We start from the raw sequence: 26,331 nt of genomic DNA on the forward strand, positions 1-26,331 counted from the left end.
GAAGAAGATAATAATAATATTAATAAAGAGGAAGATAAGAATAATAATAAAAAAGAAGAAGAAGAAAAAGGGCTTAAGGCAGCCATCTAGTATAAAAAGCAACAGCCTAGTAAATGCAGCTGCTAGTAAGTGTATAGCAGATAGTATATTTTAAAGCTATTTATAATTAAAAAGAAAAACATTATAAATCTAATAGAAAATTAATTACTAACCACATATCCTTTACCTCTTTAAATAGCATTAAATTTTATATTAGCAGATTTAGCAAATCCTCCTAAATCTAACAGACTAATTAGGTAATAAATAGCATCCCCTATTTTTCTATAAAAAGGAAGCAATCCTAAATTGCCTTTTTAAAGTCTTCTGCCCTAACCGTCTATTAATTATAAATAATATAGTGCTCTATCTGCTATAAGGTTAAGTCATATGCTATTATTATAGTAGCTAGCTTGCAGAAGCTATTAGCTATTCTATTTAACCTCTCTGCCTTTTTCTTCTTCCTTACTATAACGCTATTTACCTAGAAGGCCACTAATAGCATTAATAAGACTTATAATAGACTAGCAGATGCTGCCTGCAGCAGCATTAATAGCCTTAGCCTTAATAGCAGCAGTATAAATAGCGGCAGTGTTAGTGATATTATTAGCCAGTTAGTATTATTATTATTACTAATATCTAGTAATGCCTTAAAATTATTAATAATAGGCTAAGTTAAATCCTCTACCTTATTATTAAAATGCCTATAATTAATAATACTTTTTAAAACTATATTTTAGCTAGTTATAGTAAAAGCAATCTTATCACTTATATTAATAATATTCTTCTTAATAGGCAAGTTATTTAAGAATATCTCCTGCTAATTATTAAGTAATATCCTATTGCCTATAAGGAGGCTGTTTATAATAACCTAACGCCTTAGTAGGCTATACTGCTAAATAATAAAATCCTTATTCTGCTTACTTATTAAAAGCTTCCTAGTCTTAGGATTATATATAGTGCTTAATATCTTTTTAGCTGCTATAAATACCCTCTAGTACTTTTTTAAATATTAATATTTATTTTCTATACTTTTATACTCCTAGCTATGCTTTAAAAAGCGCTAAACTAGGTATAAAATAAGCATTTAAAGGCCTTATTATAAGTATACTTTTTTTATTAAATTTATATAGCCAGCCTAGCAAGCTTTAAAAAGCAGTAACAGGAAGTAAAGGGTATAATTATCTAACTACCTAACTAGGCTAGATAATAAGCTAACTTATAATAATATAATAGCTAACATTTAGCTTATAGTAATATATATTATAGCAGTGTTATTATATAAAATATAGTATTTATTAACCAGGCTATAAGAAATGCGTTAAATAAAGTTAAATTTAGTTTAAAGGCGGTGAGTTAATAAGATCTAGATATAGTCTAGCCCTGTTGCTAGGGTTAAAGGGATATAAGATACTGTGACCTGCAAATTTTACTAGTCGGATATATTAAAAGTAGGCGACTGACTGGAAAAGTAGGCGAGTTGAATCACAACCTAGAGAGAAGGTGGACGCGCACTGTACTCGCACTGGGAATTTCCCCTGTACCTAGGTTAGATACGGGTACCTTGCTTGACCTCTTATCGATACAGCTCAAGGTACTGCTTCAGTCTTGAATCCATCAGTCTCTCGTTCAGATATTCGCATGCTCAGCATTTCTATTTCAGCGCCGGTCGACGCGCGTTGGTTAGTCCGAGAGCTTCACAATAAAACAGAAAATACCACCTCTTCTCCAAGAGTCCAGGACTTCAATACCTGATATTCAGCGAGCGCAGTTCACAAGACTAAAGCAGGAATAATGCGCGATCGGCCAGCGGCGGCAAATAAAGTGTCAAAGAAAACGCGACATCGATCCCGCGGATCCAACGCGAAGGCCAAGTTCGCGTCCACGACCTCGAAGCAAGCCCAGAAGATCAAGAGCGCATTGAATGAGAGCACGAATTCTTCAGACTCTAGCATCGCATCCGACGTAGAAGATGAAGCCAGCCCGTTGGACCAGTCCAAGGCATCGAAGCCAGCACGAGGACGACCCGGGGCATCCAAGAACCGCGACGTACAGAATGACGAAGACGACGAAGGGATGAGCGGCCTGGAGGATCACACTTCCAATCGCGACGACGTCCGACGGCAACTCTCCGTATTACAGAAGAGCTATTCAAAGCTAGAAAAGAGATATCAGAAGCTCCAGGAGATCGGCGTGAAGCAAGCCGAACAGAACTTTGAACAGCTCAAGGCGCAGGCCGAGGAGAATTCTCGAGGTGAGGCAGCGCCCCTGCTACAGGGGGATGGTGCAGACGTCTTCAACAGCATTGCCCGCTAACGTTTTGCGCGACAGTGGCCAACGAGTTGATTGCGCAGCTCAAGGAAGAGGTGGCCGAGCAATCCAAGGCCATCCAGCAAGCAGAGCAGCTACAGTCGCGGCTAGGCCAGAGCGAGACTGAGGTGGAGGATTTGCGCGCCCAGCTGTCAGCCGCCAACCAATCTCTGGCGCAGTCGAGATCCGAGACGAAGAACCTGTACACGAAACTGGCAGCGACAAGGAATAGCGAAACGAGCAGCAAAGGACCTGCGACGAGCAACCGGGCGGCGCAAAACGAAAAGGAAAGCAAGCAGGCCGCACAAGTCAAAGAAGACTTGTATGCGGATCTGACGGGACTCATTGTTAGGGATGTGCGCCGCATTGACAAGGAGGACGTCTTTGATTGCATACAGACCGGACGCAACGGGAGTAAGTTGTCACCACTTGTTTTTTCGGCCGGAAAACCTACCTGGGAGCTGAAGGCTAATCCTTCCAACAGCTCTCCATTTCAAGCTCGCTCTGGAAGACATGGACGCAGCCGAGAGCTACGAGGAGCTGCAGTTCACATACCGTCCGCAGCTGGATGAAGACCGCGACAGCGACCTAATCGAAGTCCTCCCCGACTATCTGACCGAGGAGATTACGTTTCCCCGGCATCAGGCATCCAAGTTTTATGCCAGAGTAATAAAGTCGCTAATGGAGCGGATAGAGAAGGATTGAGACATGAGGGTAAAGTAGTGTTGGGAGCGCAGTAGATTGATTCTGGTTACCCATCCTTACGGTATTGACATGGGCACACTTGGAGAATACTTGAAGTTGTCAAACTACCTAGGTACCTAGTTCGGGCCTTACACAAGCTCCAAACTGACGATGCGGTGCTTACTAGGTACCTTATATGTTTCCTCCTCGGCGGGTAATATAATCACCGGGAGAGACCGACTACCCTCTATTGAATATTATTGAGGTTGTCAAGGCAAGTGTATGCAGTTCTTGCTCGTACTGTTAGGGAATGTCCCAGGTGATGCAGAATAAACCATCGTTCAATCTCTTTCTCCATTTGTCAAGGGTGCCTGAGCAGCGCCAAGTGCTGGGCCCTGGCGGATTGCGTCGTCTCAGGTTGTAGCAGCTGTACCTGCAGGTAGACTGCCGTGGCCGGGCCGCGCGGGGGGACAGTCTAGTACAAAGGGCCAAGTGCCGTGCTTGGTAAAAGCGGCCGAGGCAGCGCGCTCCACGTTTTCCCAGCGATTGAGCTGCCGGATTGCTTCTGATCAGCTTCATAAGCATAATTGTACTCCTCGAATGAAGCCATCTCGAACCGGCGGCTCACACAAACACACACTCTCCCTCCGTTCATACTCGCGATAGTCCAAAGCGCTCACAGGACCGACCGCACCGACCGCAGGTACCGACGTAACGAAACGGGGTGTGGCCTCCAGGTGCTGACGGAGTTGGAACCAAGGCCGCAATATGCCTGCGCTCGCCTTGCCAGTTTGATCCTCTTGTCCCGATTGTACAGCAAAACAGCGTCTGCAAATCGCCCTCGCCTCTTGGTGTCGGATGCGCCCTTTCGAGTCCTGACTGATCGCCTTGGTCCGGCGTTCCTTCGGCGTAGTTGAGCCCTGATCTCGACATCGTGCCGGGGAGGAGGTCGCTTTGCCTCCTCCTTCCATCGCCCCCCCCGCGTCCGTCTCTGTTCCCGGCCTCGAGCGCCATCTGAACACTTCGTCCGACCTGCCCGAATCCCGCGGTCTCAGCGACCACGCCCGCACCATGGACGGCCAAGTGCCCTCTGGCGACGCCTCGTCGCGCGTGAGTCCGCCGCAGCAGCAGCAGTCGCAGCCGCAGGCGCAATCCAAGACGTCTCCGCTGCCTTCAGCTACCGCGAGCGCCGCGGCGGCCGCCAACCAGATGAGCTTCAGGAGGTATGAGGGCCATGATTGAGTAACAGCGCTGCGCGGTTGCAGGTCTCTAACTCGCCGGGTGTTTCTAGGCAACGAGCGTCACGAGCATGCGAGGTATGTATATGTATATCATCCTGCAGGTCGCATAATCACCACCCTCTCGATCGTGCCGAGGCATCTCGTACAGGCGGCGGGTCCGCTGACCACGTTGCGACTGGCATCCCATCTCTTGACCTGTAACCACCTCTGCTAACCACTCGACAGACATGTCACGCTCGAAAAGTACGTTCGCCCGCCGTCGCAAGCCATGCGCTATTCTCCATGGGTGCTGTTGCATGCTAACCACACGGCCGTGTCCAGGTTCGATGCGACGCAGCTAGCCTGGGGGTTCCATGCACCAACTGCGTCGCCTTTCAGATAGAATGCCGCATCCCAACACCAAAGCGCAAGAAGACCCAGGCCGGGGCGCAAGCAAACAAGGATTCCGACAGGTGTGTTGCCCATGGTCGAGCTCTGCCGCAGTTCAATATCCCGCTCTCTCTCTCCCTCTTCTTCATGCTGACCAGTGCGTGTGCCCGTCTCGCTCTACAGCGACCGCGGCGAGATTACCGACGACCCCTCGCGGCAGACGCCTCACAGCAGCACCGCTACCCCGTACTCGCCCAGAGCTTCGGCTCCGACGGTGTCACACACGACCGACGGGACGCCTCCCACGTCTCTGACAGAAGCCCAGGCCAGGAAGGAGGAGGTCGACAATGGCACCTATCTCAACCTGGTCATGAAGCCAAAGTTCACACGCGCCCCCATCACCGAGGCTGGCCGTGTTGCGTACCTCGGCGAATCATCGAATCTCACCCTCCTCGTCCACGACCGCCAGGGCTCTGCGGATGTGGTTCACTACCCGTTGCCCGAGAATGTGAGGGGCTCGCGAGCCAGACTGACCGAGCTTGATAACGTCGAGATCGATATACTGCATCAGCGAGGGGCCTTCCTGTTGCCTCCACGATCGCTCTGCGATGAGTTGATCGATGCTTATTTCCAATGGGTCCATCCCATTGTTCCCGTCATCAATCGCACACGCTTCATGAGACAATATCGGGATCCCAAGAATCCGCCGTCGCTGCTGCTCCTCCAGGCCGTCCTCCTGGCTGGTTCCAGAGTCTGCCAAAACGCCCAGCTCATGGACGCCAATGGCTCGACTACCCCGGCTGCCCTGACCTTCTATAAACGGGCCAAAGCCCTGTACGACGCCAACTACGAGGACGACCGCGTCACCATCGTGCAGTCCCTCCTGCTGATGGGATGGTACTGGGAGGGGCCCGAGGATGTCACCAAGAATGTCTTCTACTGGAGCCGTGTCGCCACCATTGTTGCACAGGGCTCGGGCATGCACCGGTCTGTCGAGCGGTCGCAGCTGAGCAAGTCTGACAAGCGGCTCTGGAAGCGCATCTGGTGGACGCTGTTCACGCGCGATCGATCAGTAGCCGTTGCTCTTGGCCGTCCAGTCCACATCAACCTTGATGACTCGGACGTCGAGATGCTGACAGAGGATGACTTCATCGAGGACGAGTCGGACCGACCCAGCGAATACCCGCCGGACCCTATCCATGTGCAGTTCTTCCTGCAATATGTCAAGCTGTGCGAGATCATGGGGCTGGTGCTCTCGCAGCAGTACTCGGTGGCCTCCAAGGGAAGGCAGCGGAACGCCATCGACCTGACGCACAGCGACATGGCCTTGGCCGATTGGCTGCAGAACTGCCCCAAGATTGTATACTGGGAGATGCCGCGCCATCATTTCTGGTCTGCTCTCCTTCACTCCAACTACTACACGACTCTGTGTCTCCTGCACCGAGCACATATGCCGCCAAGTGGCTCGCCTCGCTTCCCCAACGATACCCCCTATCCATCAAGAAACATTGCCTTTCAAGCGGCCGCCATGATCACGTCCATTGTTGAGAATCTTGCGGCACACAACCAGCTTCGATACTGCCCGGCCTTTATCGTGTATAGCCTCTTCTCCGCCCTCATCATGCACGTCTACCAGATGCGCTCCCCTGTGCCGTCCATCCAGCAGGTGACGCAGGATAGGTTGCGCAGCTGCATGCAGGCAATGAAGGAGGTCTCTCGCGTCTGGCTCGTGGGCAAGATGGTGTACACCCTGTTCGAGTCCATCCTTGGCAACAAGGTGCTCGAAGAGCGGCTGCAGAAAGCGGGAGGCAAGCGGCATCGGAAGATGCAGCAGACCGTCGCCCAGCTGGAGCAGCTCAACAACAGGCACGACACGGCTAAGCGGAAATACGACGACATGGCCATGGACTTCATGAGCAACACCCCGACGCCGCAGGAATCGTACGAGCGATCAAGGCCGCAAACCCCCAGCGCTTCCAGGACCGAAAACGCGGCCAATCCCGGTCAACGCTCGTCGGCAGCGTCTCCAACTGTCCGCCATAGCGGCGCAGATACCTTCATGGGTGGCACCAGCTCTCGGCCCCAGACAAGGCCCCCGACGCCCTTCAACCCTTCGTTTTCTCTCCCTGCCACCCCTCCCGATCTGTACTTGGTCACCCGCAACTCACCAAACATCTCGCAAGCTCTGTGGGAGAATTTCCAGCCCGACCAGCTCTTCCCCGAAAGCTCAAGCCTTTCGGCGTTCCCCAATCTCTCGCCCACGCAGACACACCAGACCCTGGACCAGAACGCCATGAATCAAGTGCCTGGGGGCGGTGTGGCGGCGGGCATGCAGGCCAACCAGTACAGAGGCTCCGGCCAGAACGCCGCTCAGGGCGCTACGGGCATGGTGCCCATGTCCGGCTTCCAGGGGCAACAACAATCCAGCCTGTGGCAGTCCGGCTTCGACGGCGGACTGCAGGATAGCAACAGTCCGGACAGCTGGGGCACAAGCTCTGCGCAGGGACAGCCCGCGCCAACGACCCTGAACGTGGAAGATTGGTGAGTCCTTGTGTAAAAGAGAGAGTACATTGGCTGATGTTTGCCGCTAATCAATGAGTGACAGGTTCCAATTCTTTGGCATCAATGGAGACATGAGCAGCATCAACCTAGACATGCCCTTGGGGTAGAAGAAGTGTCTCACGGCGATGCTTTGGGTAGTCAGAAAACGTCTCGGCATTTTTCAGAATGTGAGGGTAGGCAGACAGACAGCGTGGTTGGATTGACTCAAGTTGTATGAGAGACTGGTCGAACTGAACGTCTGAGTGTAAGAGGGCTGCTCTTTTCATCTAAGCGGGTTTATGAAAAGAGTTCCAAGATTCCTGGTTTTGTGCCTCATTATTCTACATGTTTTCATGATCTGTCATGTCAAACATACTTGGCATATCATCCCTTTCACGCCATCAGGTGCCTGGACAGCCTGTGTATTAAGACCCAATTTATATTGTATATCCCACAAGCGCCCACGATGACGCTATATCACTCTTTACTCAATATCAGAGGTGTTGTCGTGGGGATTGTCTTGAAGTGATGACCAGGAGTTCCGTGACGAATACGCTAACCGACGAGAAATTATACACCTGGAAAGATGGAAACCACAAAAAGCAACAGAAAAATTCGTAAAAGGGGGGTTTGTTGCTCCAAGCCATGCAATACGTAGTAGACGTAGGTGGGCAGCTGCGTAGACGTCGAGGTCTAATCCTGGGGTTCGATAAAGGTTTCATCGATATCTGCGTACGCATCCTTCGCCAGTGCTTGGTTAGACCCCTTCTGGCGCTGTTGCAGCACTTCGAGCAGATATTGGTCCCCTGGATGCTTGAGGAAGTCATCCGTCCTGATGCCGCGGAACTGTGCCGGGTCGACTGGCCTCTTGGAGCCATCGCGGCCATGCTGCCGCATGTACTCCCGAACAGGCGCCATGGCAGCATCGCGGCAAGCCTCTTTGATATCGCTCCCCGACATGCCGGCCGTGATTTTGGCGACGTGATCCAGGTCGAAGTGCTCGGCATCCACCTTGGCGTCCTTGAGAATCAGTTGCAGGATTCGTCGTCTCTGCTCTAGGCTCGGCAGCGTTATGGGAAACTTTTTGGGCATCCGTCGGAGAATCGCTTCGTCAATGTCGTGGATTCGATTGGTGGCGCCAAGCACGACTATTTGCGCTGGGACGCCAGAAGAGTTGCTCGATGTCAATCCGTCCCACAAAGTCATGAACCTTTCATCGCGTCAGTACCGAATTGGACCTTGACGCAATCTGCCAACTTTCCCCCCCCCNGCAACCCCCCCCGGAATGTTACAGAGTACTTACTCGGCTTTGACCATGCCGCTGGCCTCGTGCTCGCCGCTCCTCCGCGTGCCCAAAACGGCATCGATCTCATCGATGAAAACAATGGCAGGCTGCATCTTGCGAGCCAGTGAGAAGACAGCCCGGACTATCTTGTTGGAATCGCCGTACCACTTCTCCGTGAGTGTGGATATATGGAGGTTAATAAACGATGCGCCGCTCTCCTTGGCCAGAGCCTTGGCCAGCATTGTCTTGCCGCAGCCAGGCGGGCCGTACAGCAGAACTCCGGATGGTGCAGATAACAGGGACGCGGCATGCTGATAGAGATGCGGCATCGTTAATGGATAGATGACGGACTCTTTGAGTTCTTCGATGATTCTGTCCAGGCCTCCGATGTCTGATCCGAGATTCATGTCCAATTAGCGGCGGCAAACCCCCCAATGGTGGAATCCGATTGTCGAGACTCACCATCAAAGCCGACGTGAATGTCATCCGGTGCGACCATTTCAAGCGCTATCAGGTTCTCATATTCATTCAGCACCAGCTCCTCGACCCGGGAGCCGCCCCGGGCCCCGTCGGCCCCGTTGTCGCCAATGCCATCGATATGGCGTCTCCGGCTTAGCCGATCGAGATGGGCTTTCGCCTGTCGCTTCGCTTGTTCGTGCTTCTCTTTATCGGGGTCTACCAGGTTGCTCAGGATAGGGTTCAGAAACGTGCGAGCAACGTAGAGACCAGCTGTCATCTGGCAAGGCACCGTCAGCACAATGGCAGATATGGATCGAGTGGTCAAGTTACCATGCCAGCGAAGAGGACAATGTCCAGAGCGACATCTCCTAGTTTTCGACGCTCGCCCATTCCGAGTATCCAGCGCAGCCACGAGGCTGTGCGGTTGGGCATTGAAAGAGAGAGTCTGATGAAGTCGGGAGTTTTAACGCGTACGAGTACCTCGTACCGAGGACCGTGGTTACTAGATAAGGTATGATGTAATGGCTTAGCATCCGATTTAGGCCAAGTGCCAAAATCGAAAAAAAGAAATATACAGTACGCAAACAATATAGTGCCTGATTTCGTTTTCAGGAGCATTGCACATAAATTCATCATACTCTCAGGTTTCATTCAGGTTATTCATATAGAAGATTAATGGTTTATATATATTGTTATGTTACAATTATCTATGTCATGTGTATTAACTATAAGGTATAAAGCGATGGTAACCAAAAAGTAACGCTTATCATATGAACATCTATACCATTATTCAGTGCGAGTCACTGTTTTTCTTCCAACTCATTCGCATCTCCTTCCAGAAACATACCAAAGTTCATCAAGGACCATGGCTCTGTGGAAGAGTGAAGGATGACGAGCCATCCGGCTACCACATTAACCAAGTAATGAAGCATGTATGCCCGTGAAACGCCATAGATTGCCGCACAGAGCGCCGTGCCAAAAAGAAGTCCGCTCGTGATGTGGCGGAATCCACAAGTAACCTGTGGCACCATCTTGCCCGTCGTCAAGTTCTCCACGAGGAGTATAAATGGCATTATAGACAGCACATTGTGATGGGAAGAAAATGGTGTGAGCCAGTGGACGGCGAGGTTACGAACCCAGACTGCCAAGATGGGCAGATTGATCGGAAGAACCCACATCATCAGCAGGAGGATGGAGTGCGAGTAATGGTAATAGTTGGAATTGGCCGTCGACGGGGTCACGACGTATATGCGAAGCGCGCGAACGACTGTCAAAATCTGTACAAGACAGGCGACCAAGTAGGCGAACTGGTACGGAATAAAGGTCGAAACGAGAAATAGTAGAATAATGGTCGAAATCACCCTCCGTCGAGGAGTGGAAGGTGCAAAGGCTGGCAATGAACTCGGCGGGTTACTGCCGTTGATCGCAGGCAACGCGGTAGAAATGGCATATGCGACGCCAAGAATCCTTGTCAACGCAAGGAGAACGTAATGAAGCACGGTGCAGACGCCGATACATACGATGCCAATAAAAGGCACGAGGTATATGAACAAGGGGTCGTCAGTGCCAATGAGAAGGTCATTTTTATGGAAGCTGATGTTCGAAGAAAGGTTCGGATTTGCCTGGTTGCTATCCACAAGCGCGGCGAGAAACGTCGTCACCCTGCTGGGAGAGAGGGAGAGCAGAGTGAGGCAGGAAAGTATAAGCGGAATGGACTGTCGCAGAGACAGATCCAGGCCTTCGGAGAAGGAGATGAATGTGCCCGTTGTGTCATAGACTCGGAACTGCTTTCGGAGTACTAGCGTAACGATGAGCAAAGGGAAAGCTGCAAAGACTGTACGATATCGCATATACAGCTTGCCAAGGCTCCCCAGCACATCCACGTAGAGGTCAATCTCCAGGGGTCCTTGACACGTCGGATCTGACCAGATTCCGAATGCCAGGCCGTCGGCACCCGATGGTGTGAGCGGAGGAGGCATGTATGGAGCAACACCATGGAAACTGATCCCAGTCGTTCTGGCATTAACGAAGAACTTGGATTCGTAGGGCCTTTGGATGTATTGGCGAATCAATGGCGCGAAAAGGAGCCGCTTCCCAGCACACTGCTGATTATTGATCACCATCTCATAAGCTATCAGGCTTGATTTGAGAACCGGAATGTGGATGTCCATGGCAAGGGGGCGATCAGCAGGCAGCCGGAGCGAAAGCCCAAATGTAAGAAGACGGGCGAGGCCGATATCTTCTTTTTTCTGAAATGACGAGTGATCGCTGAATTCCGCAACAACAAAGCCGTGCCGGGTGCTCGTTGCTCTATCAATGACGGCAACAAATTGATGATCAGAGAGGTGTTCGGCATCGTATTGTAGGTATGAAAAGGGATCTATCCGAGATTGTCCGTCCAGGTAGAAAGGGGCCTCGATATCGGTCCTTGAAGTTGGGAGAAGGACCGTGTCGGACGCAGCATCCTTACATGCTAACTTTGTCGGCGTGGTGCCATTTCTCGATAGGTCGATTGTGGAGGACAGAGCGGAATTGACACTCGCGACGCTGCACAGGAGAACCTGCAGCTGGTTGCCGTCGATGGGTGCATTAAGTTGAGCATCGGTCAACAAAGTGAAGCGCTTTGGTTCAGGCGATCCATGAGGCGGCACAGGAAGGAGATAGGCCCTCGGCGCAGCCTCAGAACCCAATTGCGACAGTACGAGCCGGACCCCAGTTGGCACTACCGTACTAGACGAGTCATCCAGGGTCAGTAGTATTGTCGGGTCACTCAGAGACAGAGTCTTCTCGGCAATCGGCTCCAGACCAGTCAAAAGTCGCTTCTTAAAGACCCTCATCCTTTGTGCCCGAGGTTTCGTCTGGGAGGCCCTGTGGACGTCGACGACATCATACAGAGTCTGGGCCAGAACTCGTCGAAACTGGTCGCACCAGAGAATCGCCTGGTGATCCATGCTGGTCCAGACCGTTGGAATCCCCGACGTGAAAACGGTGAATCCATGTGTTTCGGGAACGAGCGATTCGATGCTGGCATAATCAGAGGGGACGACAGTGTCCAGATTTCCTCCAGCGATAGATACCAGTGTGACGTGCCACAGCGGATTGTTGCTGGCCCATTTTTGGGTATAAGCTCGCCGCCAATAGTCATTGATCTCGTCGTAAATCTGCACGATTCGGCCGTCAAAGGTGACCGGGGGGCGCGCATGTGGCGCTGACATTGTGATGATGGTGTTGATCGAATTCTCCTGATAGTTTGGCTGAACGAGCATTGCCCTCGCGACAACTCCCCCCATGGAATGGCCCAGTATCAGGACTGACGTAGGGTCCGGGAGATGCGAGTCGCGAGAGCCTCGCTGAGGCTCAGTATAGAGCGAAAGGATGTAGCGGACGGCCTCGTTGAGGTATTCGGCTTGGTCAAGCAATGTCTGGCCATGAAACGCAGTGATGTCCTCGTTGAAGTCGACGGTGAAGAAATCAAGGCTCCTGATGCCGGACTCGAGCTGGCTTCTGTCGTGCTGAAGATAATCATGGAAATAGTTGGCCGTCTCCGCAGCAATTGGTCGGACTTGCTTGTAGCTTCCGGCATTGCCCGGGATGAAGAGAACCGGGATACCACGCAGCTTGTTGCCGTGGAGTGTGAGCTTGGCTGTGTCTGTTTTCTCGAGTAGGGGGAAACTGAACCAACCTGACCGCCATCAATCCCTTGCTCGCGATAGAGGTAGAGAGAGTATTTGCTCGCAAAGCGGGTGTGCTCGGTGTCGAATTCGGAGAAGTGGATATAGGAAGGCCGCATATACGACATTCGACATCCCTTGGGCTCGAGTTGGCGAGTCGTGAGAGACCGAAAGATGGCGACCAAGAGACCAACACCAGCCGTGGCAACGAAGAAGCAGAGGATCGACAGGAACCAAAGGCCGCGACCGCGCGCCGCCGACGCTGCTGAGGACGGTTGTTTGGTCGTGGTCATACTGGGCGACGAGGTAGGGAGCGACAGTGGTGAGAAGGATGCGATCGCTGCATGGCTGGGAGGGTGCTGCTGGTGGCCATTCGCCTGCTTCGAGTTCGAGATCGAGTTCGAGTAGAGGCCGCTCAGCTGTCTGTCCAGAGTCGACGAGTGACGGGATATTAAGCCATTGAGGCGGTCTTCCGGCTCGGCGTCTGGGTCTTGCAGCTCGAGGGAGGTATTGCCACCGACGTCGACAGAGGACGAGCGCCTCTTCATGGGAAAGGCCGACGGGAGACCCTTGGTAAGGCCAAAGCTATGGGTGGCTATGGGTTGCTACAGCACGGCCAGAGCAAGGCGATAGTAGGATAGTTCCAGTATTAACAACTTCTGGGAAAAGGTAGTTGAAATTAAAGCAGAAAGTCACACGGCCGAATGCGACCCATTCCGCGGCCAACTAGGCCAATGAGAGCGAGCAGCGCGAGGAGCAGGGCGCTAAGTGGATAGTCGCGGGAAGGCAGCTGGAGAGAAGTTGGGGGGAGCGTTTCGCGTTATTATCTAGCAATCCAGCATTTTTGCGCACTAATGCAGGACGAACCGGGCTAGGTATCTATCATGTTTGTCAGCGAGAGGTCTATCACAGAGCTTGCTTGTATTACTTCGTACAACAACGCGCGAGAAACTTGAGCATTAAACGACGTATACTTAAGAATCATGGCATTAAGGTAGGCAGTACTAAACTACAACGGGAAGTTGATCTCTGCTGTTGCTAGGTATATTTCATCGTCGGTTAGCCACTTTGGAACTTCCGCATCGTCCCGGGACCCTGGAAATGAACCCGCGAAATGCATATCCACAGCAAACGCATGGGCTTTGCTACCAGATGCAGTTAACCCCTTCACCTCAAGGGACTCCCGAGGTACGTTATTAGCCTACTATACCTGCTGCACCTAAGCTCACCAGCACTGGAACCGTACAGGCAAGGTAGTATCACGTATCACCACTACCTAGGTACCTTACCTACCTTACCTACCTACCTGCATGCTAATAATGCATCATTCCTACCTAGACCTTTGCTGAATCCAACAACCACCGCGAACCACCAAACACAATTGGACGCCCTCTTGATGTAAAACACCAGACGACACATGCGCAAACATCCATGTCGACGCTACGTGTCTCCCCATCACCTCAATGCCTATTTGTATAGAGTGCCGATATCCCGTCAAAACTCTATGGACGCAATATTCCGGAGCCGATGACAAGTCCAATGGCCACTTGATTCGCCTCACTGTCTGCCGAAAATGCGGCAACTTCTGTGATAAATATGTAGAGCACGACTTTGTTGTGCTCTTTATCGATCTGGTCCTCATCAAACCTCAGGTATAGTCTTCGAACTCGGCTTTGTCTGCCGGTGGCATATCTCATGTCTAGGTCTCCATAGGTCTATCGCCATTTGCTGCACAACACCCTGATGCGAGATGGCGATCGCTTCGATGTACGTTGGCTGTGCCGCCTCCCTCCCACCCCCGCCAGCGGTCGTCGCACGTCGATATGCTAACGTCCTGGGTAGCCTTCCATCATCCGCTTGGGGGTGTTGCTTCTACTGTTTGACGTCTACTTGACGTGGGCGCGCATAGAGAAGCAAACCATTCCGTCGTCGACGCCTGGAGAGAGTAAACTAGGGCCCCTCGCTGAACAGCCGATTGTGATCCAGTACATGTTCTTCTGTGGGTATTCTGCCTTGCCTTTCTTCGCACTCGACAGCATCGGCTAACGTCGCAAAACTCAGTGGTCCTCTGCGCTCTTTCCACCATCGCCTTCCACCTCAGCATCCGGTTTCTAACATCATCCCGCTTCTCGCCGCTGCATATTACGGGGCTAATGCCACGGTATGCTCGCCCGAACTCGGTGTCGACAGCTCTGCTTGTTTCCTCGTCGACCAAACTATTTCCGATACTGATGGTCATCTGGGAATACGACGTGCCGGCTGCAGCCAGGTCTCTAGGTTGGGCTGTTGTGGCAAATAACGTGGAAGCCCTACGAATTCTACTCGACTGCAAGTATTATGTTGCTTGCTTCTTAGCAATTGCCGGCGCATCGGTGCGCTGGGCCGTGGGCCAGCTGATACTGATCTCTGCTGGACTGGGTGATGTAGATTCTATCGGTGACAGCAGCGTGGCTGCAGACGGCAAGGCTCTTTGGGCCTTGGTCAAGTATTTGAGAGATTGGGCCGGCCGTTTGGCTGTGGGATAGGATGAATCTCGGCAACCAATGAGTGTATATCAACCGTGCCAACGTTACAAAACAAGCTCAATATTAGATGGTAACAGTACTAACGCCGGTATGTATTATAAGAATCCGCAAGTCTCGGCGACGCCAACTAGACCCAAGCTTTATCGGCAGCTCTCCCTGCGCACTTGAGTCATGGAGAGCTTGCAGGCGAAGAGGTCGATTCCCAGAGAAAAATGACGATAGCGATACAAGTCGAAGTGAGAAAAAGTATAATCCCCAACGCCAATAGGTCCCATGCGCCTGAAGCGGCGTTCGTCGTAGCCGGCTATCGGATCTAGATGCTATGTCCCACGAACTCCTCTCGTAGATTGCTTCGTCTCGGTGCGATCAGCGGATGCAGTTGGGCGAGGAAAGTAATCAGCCACATGAGATAGCAGCTGACGATGGCCAGGATCAAAGAGGACCGCCATAATCTGCCAGAAGCGGCCGTCAGTGTGATGCAGCTTGGAGAGGTATAGGATGAAAGACTGACACTTGGTTCTCGCCCTTTGGAGACAAAAACCAGGCCGCCGCGCTCAACGCAACGATGACCAGGAGGCCGATGACAATGGAATATCTGTGGACGAATACCCAACGACCCCGTTAGTAGAGAGCCCTGTGCATTGCGCTGGTCATGCTTACCCCTGGGCCATTTTGATGGATTGGTGGTGGAGAGACACGAGTTGGAGAGAGCAAGTCAGTTTGACGACGGACTGGCGACGCAACTGCGGGTATGAAGCTCTACCCCGAACGCTCGATGACTGACTACCGTCCCCGACGCATTGTATTTCTAGAGACCGACCAGGGCGCGTCATTGGGTGGCTTTCGGGAAAACCCCCCGAAGATTATCCGATATATTATTATATAATCGGCGTAATAACAGATTATAGCCTAGAAATAATTCTCTATATTTTTTATAAGATTAATATCTCTAAATTAATTTTTTAATATAGTTTATTAATACTTATTATAAGAAAATATAAATATAATATTATATTATATATTTCTTAATATTTAGATATTTTGGGGGGGGGAAATTGGCTCGCTCGGATATGTACTCGCTCATTCTATGCTCTAAGTTGCTAGTACTACTGGATAGCAGCTCCCGCTTAACCTTTGTGCTGCAGTATCGAGCCTTCGAGTCCGGGTCGCCGGGTGGCTATTTGTGGGTACCCACTCCGGACAAGCTACTAGATCTACGTACCGTTCAAACTTCTCCCCGCGGCGCAATAGCCTCAAGGTCAATTGCGCACTGCTTCACATCGGCCTCCCATTGATCCTCGCCAAGATGCGGCCGACACTTCGAGCTCTCGCCAACTACCTGGAGCCCGGGACTCCTACCGGCCTCACGGGGCTCTGGACGCACAAGACGCCCCGGTCAACGCTCCTCTACCTGTACAACGCCACGCTCAACCGACTGCAATCCATACCCGAGACCTCTCTGTACCGCCAATCCGTCGAGGCGACCACCAAGCATCGCATGGGCCTCGTCGAGAAGATCGTTCCCCCCGGATATGAAGAGTGGACTGTGAAGGCCCGGGAGTTGATGCGAAAGTACCCCCACCAATTCGAGGCTGCAAGCGATCGAGCCGACGGCAGCGGCGCCAGGACTGTCAAGTTTGGCAACCACGTTTTTGTTGTTGGAGTTGCGCATGAAGCTGGAGACGTCCGTGTCGAGGAATGGAATGGCGAGAGCGAGGTGACTAGCAACGAGGTGGACGCAGATGCCTCGGAGCATCAGAACATCAACGACGTCAAGCTGGAGTGGGAGGACGAACCGCAGCTGACTGCTGAACAGTGAGGCTCATCACTTGGTCCACCTATCTGTCAGGCGGCTAACAATCGAGGCAGGGTCAAGGAACTCGAGCAGCAGTTGGGTGCCGGCCTCATCGAGGAGGTCATCCAGGTGGCGGAAGGTGAACTACAGCTGATTGACACCATGGAAAAGGCGCAAGTGTAAGTCACTTCACAGACGGGACATGTTCCCACATGCAAGTGTATCTTTCGTTGCTAACATTGGCTGTAGCTGGGAAAATCTGGAAGAAAAGCCGGCTCCAGGCCAATGGACATATTTCGAGCGGCAATCATCATAAGATTTAGAGCTGTGTATTCTCTAGTCTTCTAATCCATAAATACCAAATCCAATGCCAATTTTTTTTTTTTTTTTTTTTAGAAACAGTATCTCAATCACGCTGGATATCTACTCAAGATTTGCTTGAGACTGGACTTTTATATTTTTTTTTTCGATATATATGTTCTATAATTGAGATAAGTATGATGTATAGGTAGATATGCAACACTCGAGTATGGATAGTAGCCTAGTTGTATTACTACCTAGTAGTAGTGATGTCGACTTACCTAGGTATTATATAATACTGCTTTACGCGGTACACTAACGCGTTCAGGTTTTCCGTGTTAACGCGCTTCTCCAATGACATGCGTCGCATTTCAGTGGTGACATGACAGCTTCAACATCGCTTTTGGGATTATTTGCTAGAATATATGGCCACTATCAAACAGATTGATGGCCGTACCGTAAGCTCTCTCGTGCGTCATAGGAAGAAGCCAGCTCACAATCCGCGGTCAGGTCCATCAAATTCAATCTGGGCAGGTCATTGTTGACCTCTGTTCGGTAGTCAAAGAGCTGGTTGAGAACAGTGTTGACTCTGGGGCAACAATCATAGGTTTGTGCGCGCTCTACAACAACAACTCCCATTGCCCTCTTTCCTGGTCTCCTGGCTGACCTGTGGTCAAGATGTCCGTTTCAAGAACCAAGGTCTCGATTCGATCGAAGTCCAAGACAATGGATCTGGAATCTCACCTGCCAACTATAGCTCTGTCGCTCTGAAGCATTACACGTCAAAGCTTTCGTCCTATTCTGACATAGAGTCGCTCCAGACGTTCGGATTTCGCGGCGAGGCCTTGGCATCCCTATGCGCTCTGTCCATCCTGACCGTGACAACATGCCTAGAAGGAGATGCCCCTAAGGGCTCCCGGTTAACCTTTCGCCAGTCAGGAGAGCTGGAGGGAACGACAGTCGTTGCAGCCCAGCGAGGGACCACCGTCACAGTGGAAAACCTGTTCCACAACCTCCCCGTCCGACGCCGAGAACTTGATCGTAATATCAAGAGAGAATGGCACAAGGTTATTGCTCTACTTAATCAGTACGCATGCATTCTAACAAACGTGAAATTCTCCGTATCTCAACAACCCACGAAGGGCAAGCGCATACTTCTCTTCTCCACCAAAGGCAACCCGAGCACTCGTGACAACATCATCAACATTTTCGGCGCAAAAACGCTGGCCGCGTTGATCCCTCTCGATCTGCACCTGGAGATCCAGCCATCGGGTACTCGCCCTGAGTTGCGAACCGGTGAGACGTCGACACCCAACAGCCACGATGTCCGTATTGTTGGTCATGTGTCCAAGCCTGCCCATGGCGAAGGCAGGCAAACGCCGGATCGGCAGATGTTCTTCGTCAATGGTCGTCCCTGCTCGCTGCCTCAACTGGCCAAAGCGTTCAACGAGGTATATCGATCTTATAACAACTCACAGTCGCCTTTCATTTTCGCCGACGTCCAACTAGATACAATGCTATACGACGTAAATGTCAGTCCTGATAAGCGGTCTATTCTGTTACACGACCAAAATACCCTCCTGGACACACTCCGCGTCTCCTTGTCTCAACTGTTCGATACGCATGAAACCAGTATATCGATTGCAACGTCCACTCAAGATGCGAAACTGCGGTCTTCCCGTAGTAAGCTTACCAATCCGGGACGACTTGCTCGAATTTTCGACAAAGCAGCATCTCAGTCTGAATCGGAATCCTCCACCTCTACAGTGGCAGAGCCTAGCCTCGGTCCTGAAGAGATTACAACCGGCTCCATGGAAGACAGCCAGGGATCTGAAGAGGACGATGCAACTCCGCCTGCATCACGATCGGTGACTACCCGATCGCGAGGTGAAACGGCGAAGAAGTCTCTCATCAAGGTTGATGATGAAGAGGGGGAAGGGGACGACGATATGGACTCAGCGTCTGAGGTTGATGCCGGGCCATCCCCAGACAGAGAACGCCCGGGAACCCATAGTCCAAGGACTATCCTGGTCGATCGCTCCCCTTCTCGTGACGATACGTTGGCCGGTTTCAGCGCCAACAAAAGTTCTGGTCGACCTCGAGGACTCTTCAACTCCGCGCTCATCAAACACGCAGAGGTAGCCAACCCTTCTAGCTCTGCTGCTCCCGAATATTCCGCCCTGGAAAAAGGCAGCAACAATCTATCCGATGTGATAGCACCTGCGCGAAGAGTGAGCAGCCCCTCCATCGCTTCAGATGTGGAAGAACAAGCCTCAGAGCCTGAAAAGCCGCGTTCCATATCAACCATATCGGGTAAAGCAAAGACGTTTCTGCTTGCCTCTGAAGTGCTCAACCAGGATGCCGAGCCCGTTGCGCAACCTTCACCACGTATACCAAATAACGTTATAGCTACATACAACGATGTTCCCGCCAGGCAACCCGGGCATGCCATGGAGCCTCTTGAGACGGAAACAGAACCTGGCGCACGACTCATCAGGCCTACAACTTCACCACTTGATAGCGGTTCCACGATTAGCACAGCAAACGCAAGCGCCCTTCCGCTGGAATCGACATTGCAACCCTCGAAAGCTGCACGCCGGAAAGATGCTACGACATGTTTGATACAGAATCTGCATATTGGGAAGGGAAAGCTCCGAACGCTACAAAATACACGTCCTCGTCGTCATAGGTCCTTGTCTGGTTCTACGGCGCGTGGTACATCTTCTGTGGAGCGGATTGACGCCAGCGACGCAGAGTCTAAGCTTCCTCTCATCATTTCAAAAGGGGACTTTTCTCGAATGAGGATCAGCGGCCAATTCAATCTTGGGTTTATCATAGCTGTGAAGCCCGCCAGCCACACGAGCTCTGGCACCGAAGCGAAGCATGATGAGCTCTTCATCATCGACCAGCATGCATCTGATGAGAAGTACAACTATGAGCGGCTCCAGAGGACCACTGAGATACAGTCTCAGCGACTTGTCCACCCCAAGAGGCTTCAGCTGACGGCACTCGAAGAAGAGATAATCCTGGAGAATGCGGCGGCCCTGAATGCGAATGGTTTCAAAATTGAAACTGATACCTCAGGACGCTTCCCTGTAGGGTCGCGATGCCAGCTGACATCATTACCCCTGAGCCGTGAAGTTACGTTCAAGTTGGAGGATCTGGAGGAACTTATCTCTCTCTTGGGCGACAAGTCTTCTGAGTCCTCATATATACCCCGTCCATCCAAGGTACGAAAGATGCTCGCAATGAGGGCATGCCGAAGCAGCATCATGATTGGCAAAGCCATGACGAGAAGCCAGATGTATACTCTTGTTAACCACATGGGAGAGTTGGACAAGCCCTGGAACTGCCCTCATGGGCGGCCGACAATACGACACTTGAGTCGACTGCAGGCATGGAGCGGAGTGGGCTGGGCGCATGATATACGGCCAGATTCAATTGAGGCCTGGCGTGATTATGTAGGTGAGGAGAACTGACCGTCACTTGTTTGGAGTTTGTAGGATAGTAGACGCATCTCATTGTATATATCTATACTAGGTGATAGGTATATTGCGTCGCTGTTGCCTCGCAATCAGGGCAATGCAGTAGCGATTCTATCCAGATATCCGGCCAACAGTGTCCCTGGGCTCAAAGAAGGGGAGTCTATTCAATTGACTTGTAAGTCTTCCCGCTCCCGGCGCAGCGGCAAATGCAGAGTCAACGTGAGGCTGCTGGTCGTCGGGCGAGGTGATTGTGACTTTACTTTGGCCGGCCGAATGGTTGAAAATGCCACCTTTAAGGCGTATGTATATAAACCTGCCGTCAATGCCTCTTACGCGGACTGCAGATGACTCTCATCTGGTCGAGACTTGATCACACCAACTGGATCGTGTTTATGGCTTTTGCTGACAAAGTTGGTGTGGGGCGGGCCTCGTTCAACCTACCTATACCACTTTCTATACGCCCTTACACTCCTTCAAAGAGACAAAGATATTGAAACCTGAGGCTATATCATGTTCTCCTGCTGACGACTCCGCGTCGAATTCACCAGCCGGGATGGCAAGCGTTGACGATGTCAACTTTGAGCTGCCCAAACTGCGCACCTCGTTCTCCCTAGAGGTAAACCGCCAGCCCTTGTGATGAGCGCGTCGCTAACTCTTCATAACTGCAGAACGACACCAGATTCCTTGGCAGTGATGACAATATTGCAGGCAAGCATTGGACCCTGACATCAAGCGGCTGTCATGTGGCCATGCGTAATGAGATACTAACCACCCGAGACACGTACAGAATTCTTTGATGTCAAGTTCTGCCCTTACCAGCCTCTGGATCATGAGCCTGTGTTCGCCGCCATCAGTAAGAAACATGTAAGCTGCATCGACATAGCGTCACGGCATTCACCACGCACTTACGGGAGCATCAGTGTGCTAACACCACTCATTTAGGTGATTATCTGCCGTCTTGCAAAAGACGCAGATGATGCCAACCCATGTCATGTTATCAACGTCATCAGAGACGATGATGTGAGTGTCATGCACTCCACCACGAGTTGGGCTTGGCTGACAAGCCGCTAGGATGAGGCTGCCAGCTGCTGCTGTACGTGGACGATGGATGCCGGTAGTGGAAGGCCTTACGTCTGCATCGGCGGCGTTGATGCCAAGGTCAAGATATACGACGCGATCAGTGGTGATTTGGTCGAGGTGTGTATCACACTTCCGGGAGTTCAAAGACGAACAGTGAACTGAAGAGTTTCTTCTCATCATCTAGTGCCTCGTCGGCCATGGAGGGGTTCGTTTGCTCCATACACTTCAACCCTTGGATACAAGTTGCGTTACTGACTGGAGGCAAAAGGACGTCAACGATCTAGCTACATCCCCTGTGAACCCGCACATCATCGCTTCAGCTTCCGATGACACAAGTGTGCGGATATGGAGCGTGGAAGAAAAACACAGACGCCAGCCTTGTTTGTGCATTCTCGCCGGAGAGGGCCATTCGTGGAACCTGCTCAGTGTCGTAAGATGTCCCCCCTTTTTCTCGCCGTTTCGACAATTCTACTGACATTGCCCCCGCAGGCTTTCCATGAAACAGGTCGCTATCTTCTCTCTGGTGGCCATGACCAGATCATAAACCTGGTATGATCTCTTTCTGTCTTAACTGGGGCCGCGAAGTGCTAACCATTATACTCCCTACCACCCAGTGGACCATACCTGATCTCCCTACTGAACCCATTGAAACGCCGCTGCAGGTCCATTACCCCCATTTCTCAACTTCTGCAGTGCACAGCGGCATTGTTGACTGGTAAGATCCTCAAAGAGAAAGCGATGAAGGATCATGCTAATGGAACTATAGCGTCTCATTCTTTGGAGATCTCATTCTATCAAGAGCATGCCATGATAACGTCATTGTCTTGTGGAAGATTGAAGGATTCTCATCGGACGGGCCTCCGCCAGCCCAAAGCACTGCACCCACGCCACAAAATGTCCTTCCAACCAACTATGAAGACCCTGGACGGCTTACACGGTCAGCTTTCGTCCCATTGACCTCCCCTCAGTGCCCCGTCCAATATACACGGCTGTTGGCCTTCCACACCCCCAACTGTGGTCCTCAGTTCTTCATGCGCTTCAGGCTACATCATGTGCCCAACCAGAATCCGGTGCTCGCGTTTTGCAACGCTGCAGGTAACATCTTTTTCTGGGACCTAAAGAGGCTGACGGCGCATCGCGACATCATGTTGACGCTGTCGAATGCTGCGGACAAGGACAAGCCCGTACAACTACCCAGCTGGCAGAAGACGGTCATCCCGCGTTCAAGAGCAGATTCTGCAAACAAGACCCGGGCAGCGGCTAGTCAAGGCCAAGATTCGTCGGCTCCGGGGAATGCGAAACATGCCGACTCCCGAGAATTCAGCCCGGAGACGTTGGAGTCCTGGGCGACCAAGTACAGCATGGCTGACACCCACGAGCCGCTACGACACCATAAGGTGGAGTCATCATCGGCCAACTTCGTGGGCAGGCAGGCGGCTTGGAGCCCCGGAGGGGACTGGTGCGTCGTCGTCGGTAGCTCGAACACGGCCTTGTTGCTGCAGCGCTGGGCCCAGAAATGAAACTGAGACCATGGTGGGATGAAAGAACAAACATGGGAAGAAGGCGGCTGCCTCTGAAGTGTCGCCATGATGCCCGTCTAGTGCATGCGTAGATACTCCCGTATTGATAGTTACATCTCGCATGGCAACTGGAAGCTTTGGACGAGCTCGATCTCAGGTTGCCATGTACAACCTCGAGTTGCTCATGCTTGATGAGGTGAGGTCCCTCGAAAGAAGCGACGTAATCTCCCTGAGCCGCAAGAAATGCTCATTCTGGGAGTAAGGCGGCTGATCCATGAGTTTCTCCATTCTTTGGTTGACATCCCGGAGACCAGTAAGGGTGCGCTGAGCAATGGCATCTCTCCGGGATTTTACCCAGTCTTCTTTTGTCTCGTATTGATGTCCAGAGTCGCCAACTTCATAGCCGGGCCGTCTGGCGACAAATCCAATTGTATTTGGCGGCGTTTGCATGGCAATGTCTTGAGGCGCAGAGTCCGCGTTGTGAAGACTTAAATCGGCCTCCAGTCGAGCCATGCTTCTCAGATGCTCTGCGTAGATGGTGCTGAGCTCGCAGCTCAGTAAAGCCAGCCAAAAGTCAAGTGCCGACGGCTTGTTCGGTTGCTTTTGGTCGAACGCAAACTGACGAATCAATATCTCGTAGTAAGACTTGATCTCACTGAGGTTGGCAGAAGAGCCCCAGCGAGGTGCGGCAGCCGCTCGCATTCCATTGCTACCGCCGCGAGCAGATCCGCTCTGGAAGGACGACGGCTCTGTGTGCTGCTGATCCATTTCTTGCAGCTGCTCTCTCTGCCGCATGAGGATCTCCGAGCCGATGGACCAGAGATTGTGCAGCCGAATGTCGATGGGCTGAGCCCGAGGCCGCAGCTGGAGGACGATTGCAAAGGCTTTGGCTGCTTTCGAGATGTCTCCCTGAGCCAGGAATTGCTCAGTCGCTCTCAGCATCACGTCCAGGTGGCCTTTGCGATCGTCATCCCGGCGTGTCGACTTCCGCTTTCGCCCCTCGACCTCGGACTGATATTTCTTGTCTTCCTCCCCTGAATCCTGCGCACGGTGCGGAAAGTGTTTCACTGCCCGCCTTGGGTCATCTTCTGCTCCTGAAAGGCCTGCCAGAGCGAGCTGGACATCGGAAATTGACTGGTTGGAGCTGCGAAAATACTGAACACGGGATTTGCCCTGGCTCCCGGATAGAGGCTTATCGAGACTCATCAAGAGTGATGCTTGCTTCCTCAAAGTGGTTTATTCGCGCTGATCTCTCTTCTGTCGCAATTCGCTTCATCTGTCTTCGCTATCGCGGTGACATTCAAAATTTGTTGGTGAAAGATACAGGTCTTGGATTTGAGGCTAGGAAACGGATCGCCCACATAGCAGAGGTGTCATGATTTTGCACCATACGCGAGGCACAGAAAAACCTTTGATCATTCTTGTTTTTTTTATCGTAACATCTCACCATATTCAGCATAACGAAAACCTTGACTGCGACAAAAATTCCACAGCCATTTACATTATTATGCGTTGCTCATTACAGAAGGTTCAAGTCCTGCATTATGGCACTAACAGCTTGGGAAGAGCATCTAGGCATCCTTTAAGCCATATCGCGATTTCTTCGGTAGCTGGCCTAATAAACGCCCTCAATGTCAGATGCTTATTAAAGTGCTGAAAATTTGGAGGTGCTGCCTACTTCTTGCTCCGTCTGCAGGCTCTCGAGAACCGGCGCGAGTTCACTCAGGATCTCATATGCCTTCTTATGATACTCCATTTGGGCAGCAACCAGCTCGGCGAGGTTGCGAAGCGGCTCAGGTGTGTCCAAGACCTGCATGTGCATGATAAGTCAGCCTTGATAATACCTTCTGGCAGTGCAAAACGAATAGACATACGTTCTTCATCACACCAACAGCCTCCTCGGTTTGTGTGACAAACTCATCTTCGGCTTTTTCAATCTCCTCCTGGGCGTCGGAACTCAGCTCTGCGTCGTCTGGGCGATCGCCGCGAGAGTGACCACCAAGCTTGAATGTCGTCCCCTTCACACGAGCTTTAACAGCATCAAGCGATAACCTTGAATTTTCCACATTCTTCCTTGCGCGTGCCGCGAAAGTAAGGTTTGTATTGAGCGTCGTGTTCCATCCAGCCAAGAATCGACTCTGGATTTGCGAATCTTGGGCCAGGCGCGCATCGCCCACCCGTTCCATGGCAAGCGCATATTTCTCGAGTGCTGTCGCCAAGGGATCCTCGCCAGCCCCTGTGTGATGCTGGTGCAAGAGTTGGCTGCTAGCCAAGCTCGCACGGGAGATGGCATGGTTGAAGGTCTTTGGCTGCGGCTTCGCGGATGCCGGGGCCACCAGGGCTGCTTGGGCTTCCGCAGGCGTCGTAGCCGAGGATAGAAGGCTGACCTTCTCGCTCACGGTTCGACCAAGGTCTTGAAACGTCTCCTTGATATTGGGCGGGTAGTCATAAGCTTCATTAGCATATTGCGACCTGTCCAACCGCCTAGGTTAGCACGACGCTCGACAAAGCCGGAGGGCTAGTTGGGCGACAGACGTCACCGCCAGCATCTTCTGGTGGGCTTGTTTCAGAGCATCGACCTTCTTTTCGAGGTCAATGTAATCGGCGGGAAGCTCAGTCTATTGACATTAAACAGTTAATGCCACACTCATCAGTCCCGGTGCCGCGAGTCGCATACTCGATCATCCGCCTGGCCCAGTTGCTCCTTGGTGAACTGTAGTGTCCGTGACGCAAACGGAGTAATCTGCGCACTGAGGTCGCTGCAAGTTTCGCAATCATGCGGTCAGTTTTATGAATGCGCCATATACAGAAGCGTTCTGGTTAGAGGGACTTACGAGAATCCCTTGCTGAATTTTGAGAAATCCATATTGAGTACTGTCTTGGCTTAATGGGAAAGCGAGTTGGTATTCATCGAGTGAGTAACTTGGGAGGTAAAGCTTAGTTAAGATGCAGTTGCGCAACCCAGTTGTATCTCTACAAGTCCTCTAACTATACTCGCAGTATTTGCCCTGCACTAACTACTAGTAGCTA

The 26,331-nt window shown here is 51.7% G+C and overlaps 8 protein-coding genes across 8 annotated transcripts; 4 read left to right on the forward strand and 4 right to left on the reverse strand.

The window, feature by feature from the left end:
* Positions 1-1,830: 1,830 nt before the first annotated feature.
* CCMA1212_010847 (Monopolin complex subunit pcs1) lies at positions 1,831-3,051 on the forward strand (the record flags this gene model as incomplete). The annotated part of the gene is made up of 3 exons (XM_073707874.1): positions 1,831-2,290; positions 2,368-2,760; positions 2,831-3,051. The coding sequence occupies 3 exons, from the start codon at positions 1,831-1,833 to the stop codon at positions 3,049-3,051; spliced, it is 1,074 nt and encodes a 357-aa protein (XP_073553627.1).
* Positions 3,052-3,975: 924 nt separating this feature from the next.
* CCMA1212_010848 (uncharacterized protein) lies at positions 3,976-7,309 on the forward strand (the record flags this gene model as incomplete). The annotated part of the gene is made up of 6 exons (XM_073707875.1): positions 3,976-4,253; positions 4,322-4,346; positions 4,497-4,514; positions 4,593-4,723; positions 4,824-7,181; positions 7,246-7,309. Coding segments are annotated over 6 exons (2,874 nt in total), but the record flags the coding sequence as incomplete, so codon positions are not given.
* A 565-nt stretch (positions 7,310-7,874) lies between these two features.
* On the reverse strand, positions 7,875-13,144 carry CCMA1212_010849 (uncharacterized protein; the record flags this gene model as incomplete). The annotated part of the gene is made up of 6 exons (XM_073707876.1): positions 7,875-8,391; positions 8,485-8,857; positions 8,929-9,202; positions 9,256-9,341; positions 9,773-12,563; positions 12,608-13,144. The coding sequence occupies 6 exons, from the start codon at positions 13,142-13,144 to the stop codon at positions 7,875-7,877; spliced, it is 4,578 nt and encodes a 1,525-aa protein (XP_073553629.1).
* Positions 13,145-13,959: 815 nt separating this feature from the next.
* CCMA1212_010850 (Protein arv1) lies at positions 13,960-15,121 on the forward strand (the record flags this gene model as incomplete). Its single annotated transcript, XM_073707877.1, has 4 exons — positions 13,960-14,248; positions 14,310-14,363; positions 14,439-14,595; positions 14,658-15,121. The coding sequence occupies exons 1-4, from the start codon at positions 14,060-14,062 to the stop codon at positions 15,119-15,121; spliced, it is 864 nt and encodes a 287-aa protein (XP_073553634.1). The 5' UTR covers positions 13,960-14,059.
* Positions 15,122-15,434: 313 nt separating this feature from the next.
* CCMA1212_010851 (V-type proton ATPase subunit e) lies at positions 15,435-15,792 on the reverse strand (the record flags this gene model as incomplete). The annotated part of the gene is made up of 3 exons (XM_073707878.1): positions 15,435-15,573; positions 15,633-15,716; positions 15,782-15,792. The coding sequence occupies 3 exons, from the start codon at positions 15,790-15,792 to the stop codon at positions 15,435-15,437; spliced, it is 234 nt and encodes a 77-aa protein (XP_073553635.1).
* A 635-nt stretch (positions 15,793-16,427) lies between these two features.
* CCMA1212_010852 (DNA mismatch repair protein PMS1) lies at positions 16,428-23,301 on the forward strand (the record flags this gene model as incomplete). The annotated part of the gene is made up of 10 exons (XM_073707879.1): positions 16,428-16,936; positions 16,991-17,095; positions 17,824-20,681; positions 21,181-21,317; positions 21,644-21,721; positions 21,773-21,898; positions 22,050-22,211; positions 22,271-22,330; positions 22,396-22,496; positions 22,548-23,301. 10 exons carry the CDS (start codon positions 16,428-16,430, stop codon positions 23,299-23,301), a joined length of 4,890 nt encoding a protein of 1,629 aa, XP_073553632.1.
* Positions 23,302-23,454: 153 nt separating this feature from the next.
* On the reverse strand, positions 23,455-24,507 carry CCMA1212_010853 (uncharacterized protein; the record flags this gene model as incomplete). The annotated part of the gene is made up of 1 exon (XM_073707880.1): positions 23,455-24,507. The coding sequence occupies one exon, from the start codon at positions 24,505-24,507 to the stop codon at positions 23,455-23,457; it is 1,053 nt and encodes a 350-aa protein (XP_073553633.1).
* Positions 24,508-24,872: 365 nt separating this feature from the next.
* CCMA1212_010854 (Protein GVP36) lies at positions 24,873-26,175 on the reverse strand (the record flags this gene model as incomplete). The annotated part of the gene is made up of 6 exons (XM_073707881.1): positions 26,136-26,175; positions 25,979-26,060; positions 25,837-25,919; positions 25,176-25,773; positions 24,980-25,111; positions 24,873-24,911 (listed from the first exon to the last, which is right to left on the reverse strand). Exons 1-6 carry the CDS (start codon positions 26,165-26,167, stop codon positions 24,873-24,875), a joined length of 966 nt encoding a protein of 321 aa, XP_073553631.1. The 5' UTR covers positions 26,168-26,175.
* Positions 26,176-26,331: the final 156 nt, after the last annotated feature.

Source organism: Trichoderma ghanense, assembly GCF_004382785.1.
Source record: "Trichoderma ghanense strain CCMA-1212 chromosome Unknown scaffold_33, whole genome shotgun sequence".
Lineage (NCBI taxonomy): Eukaryota > Fungi > Ascomycota > Sordariomycetes > Hypocreales > Hypocreaceae > Trichoderma > Trichoderma ghanense.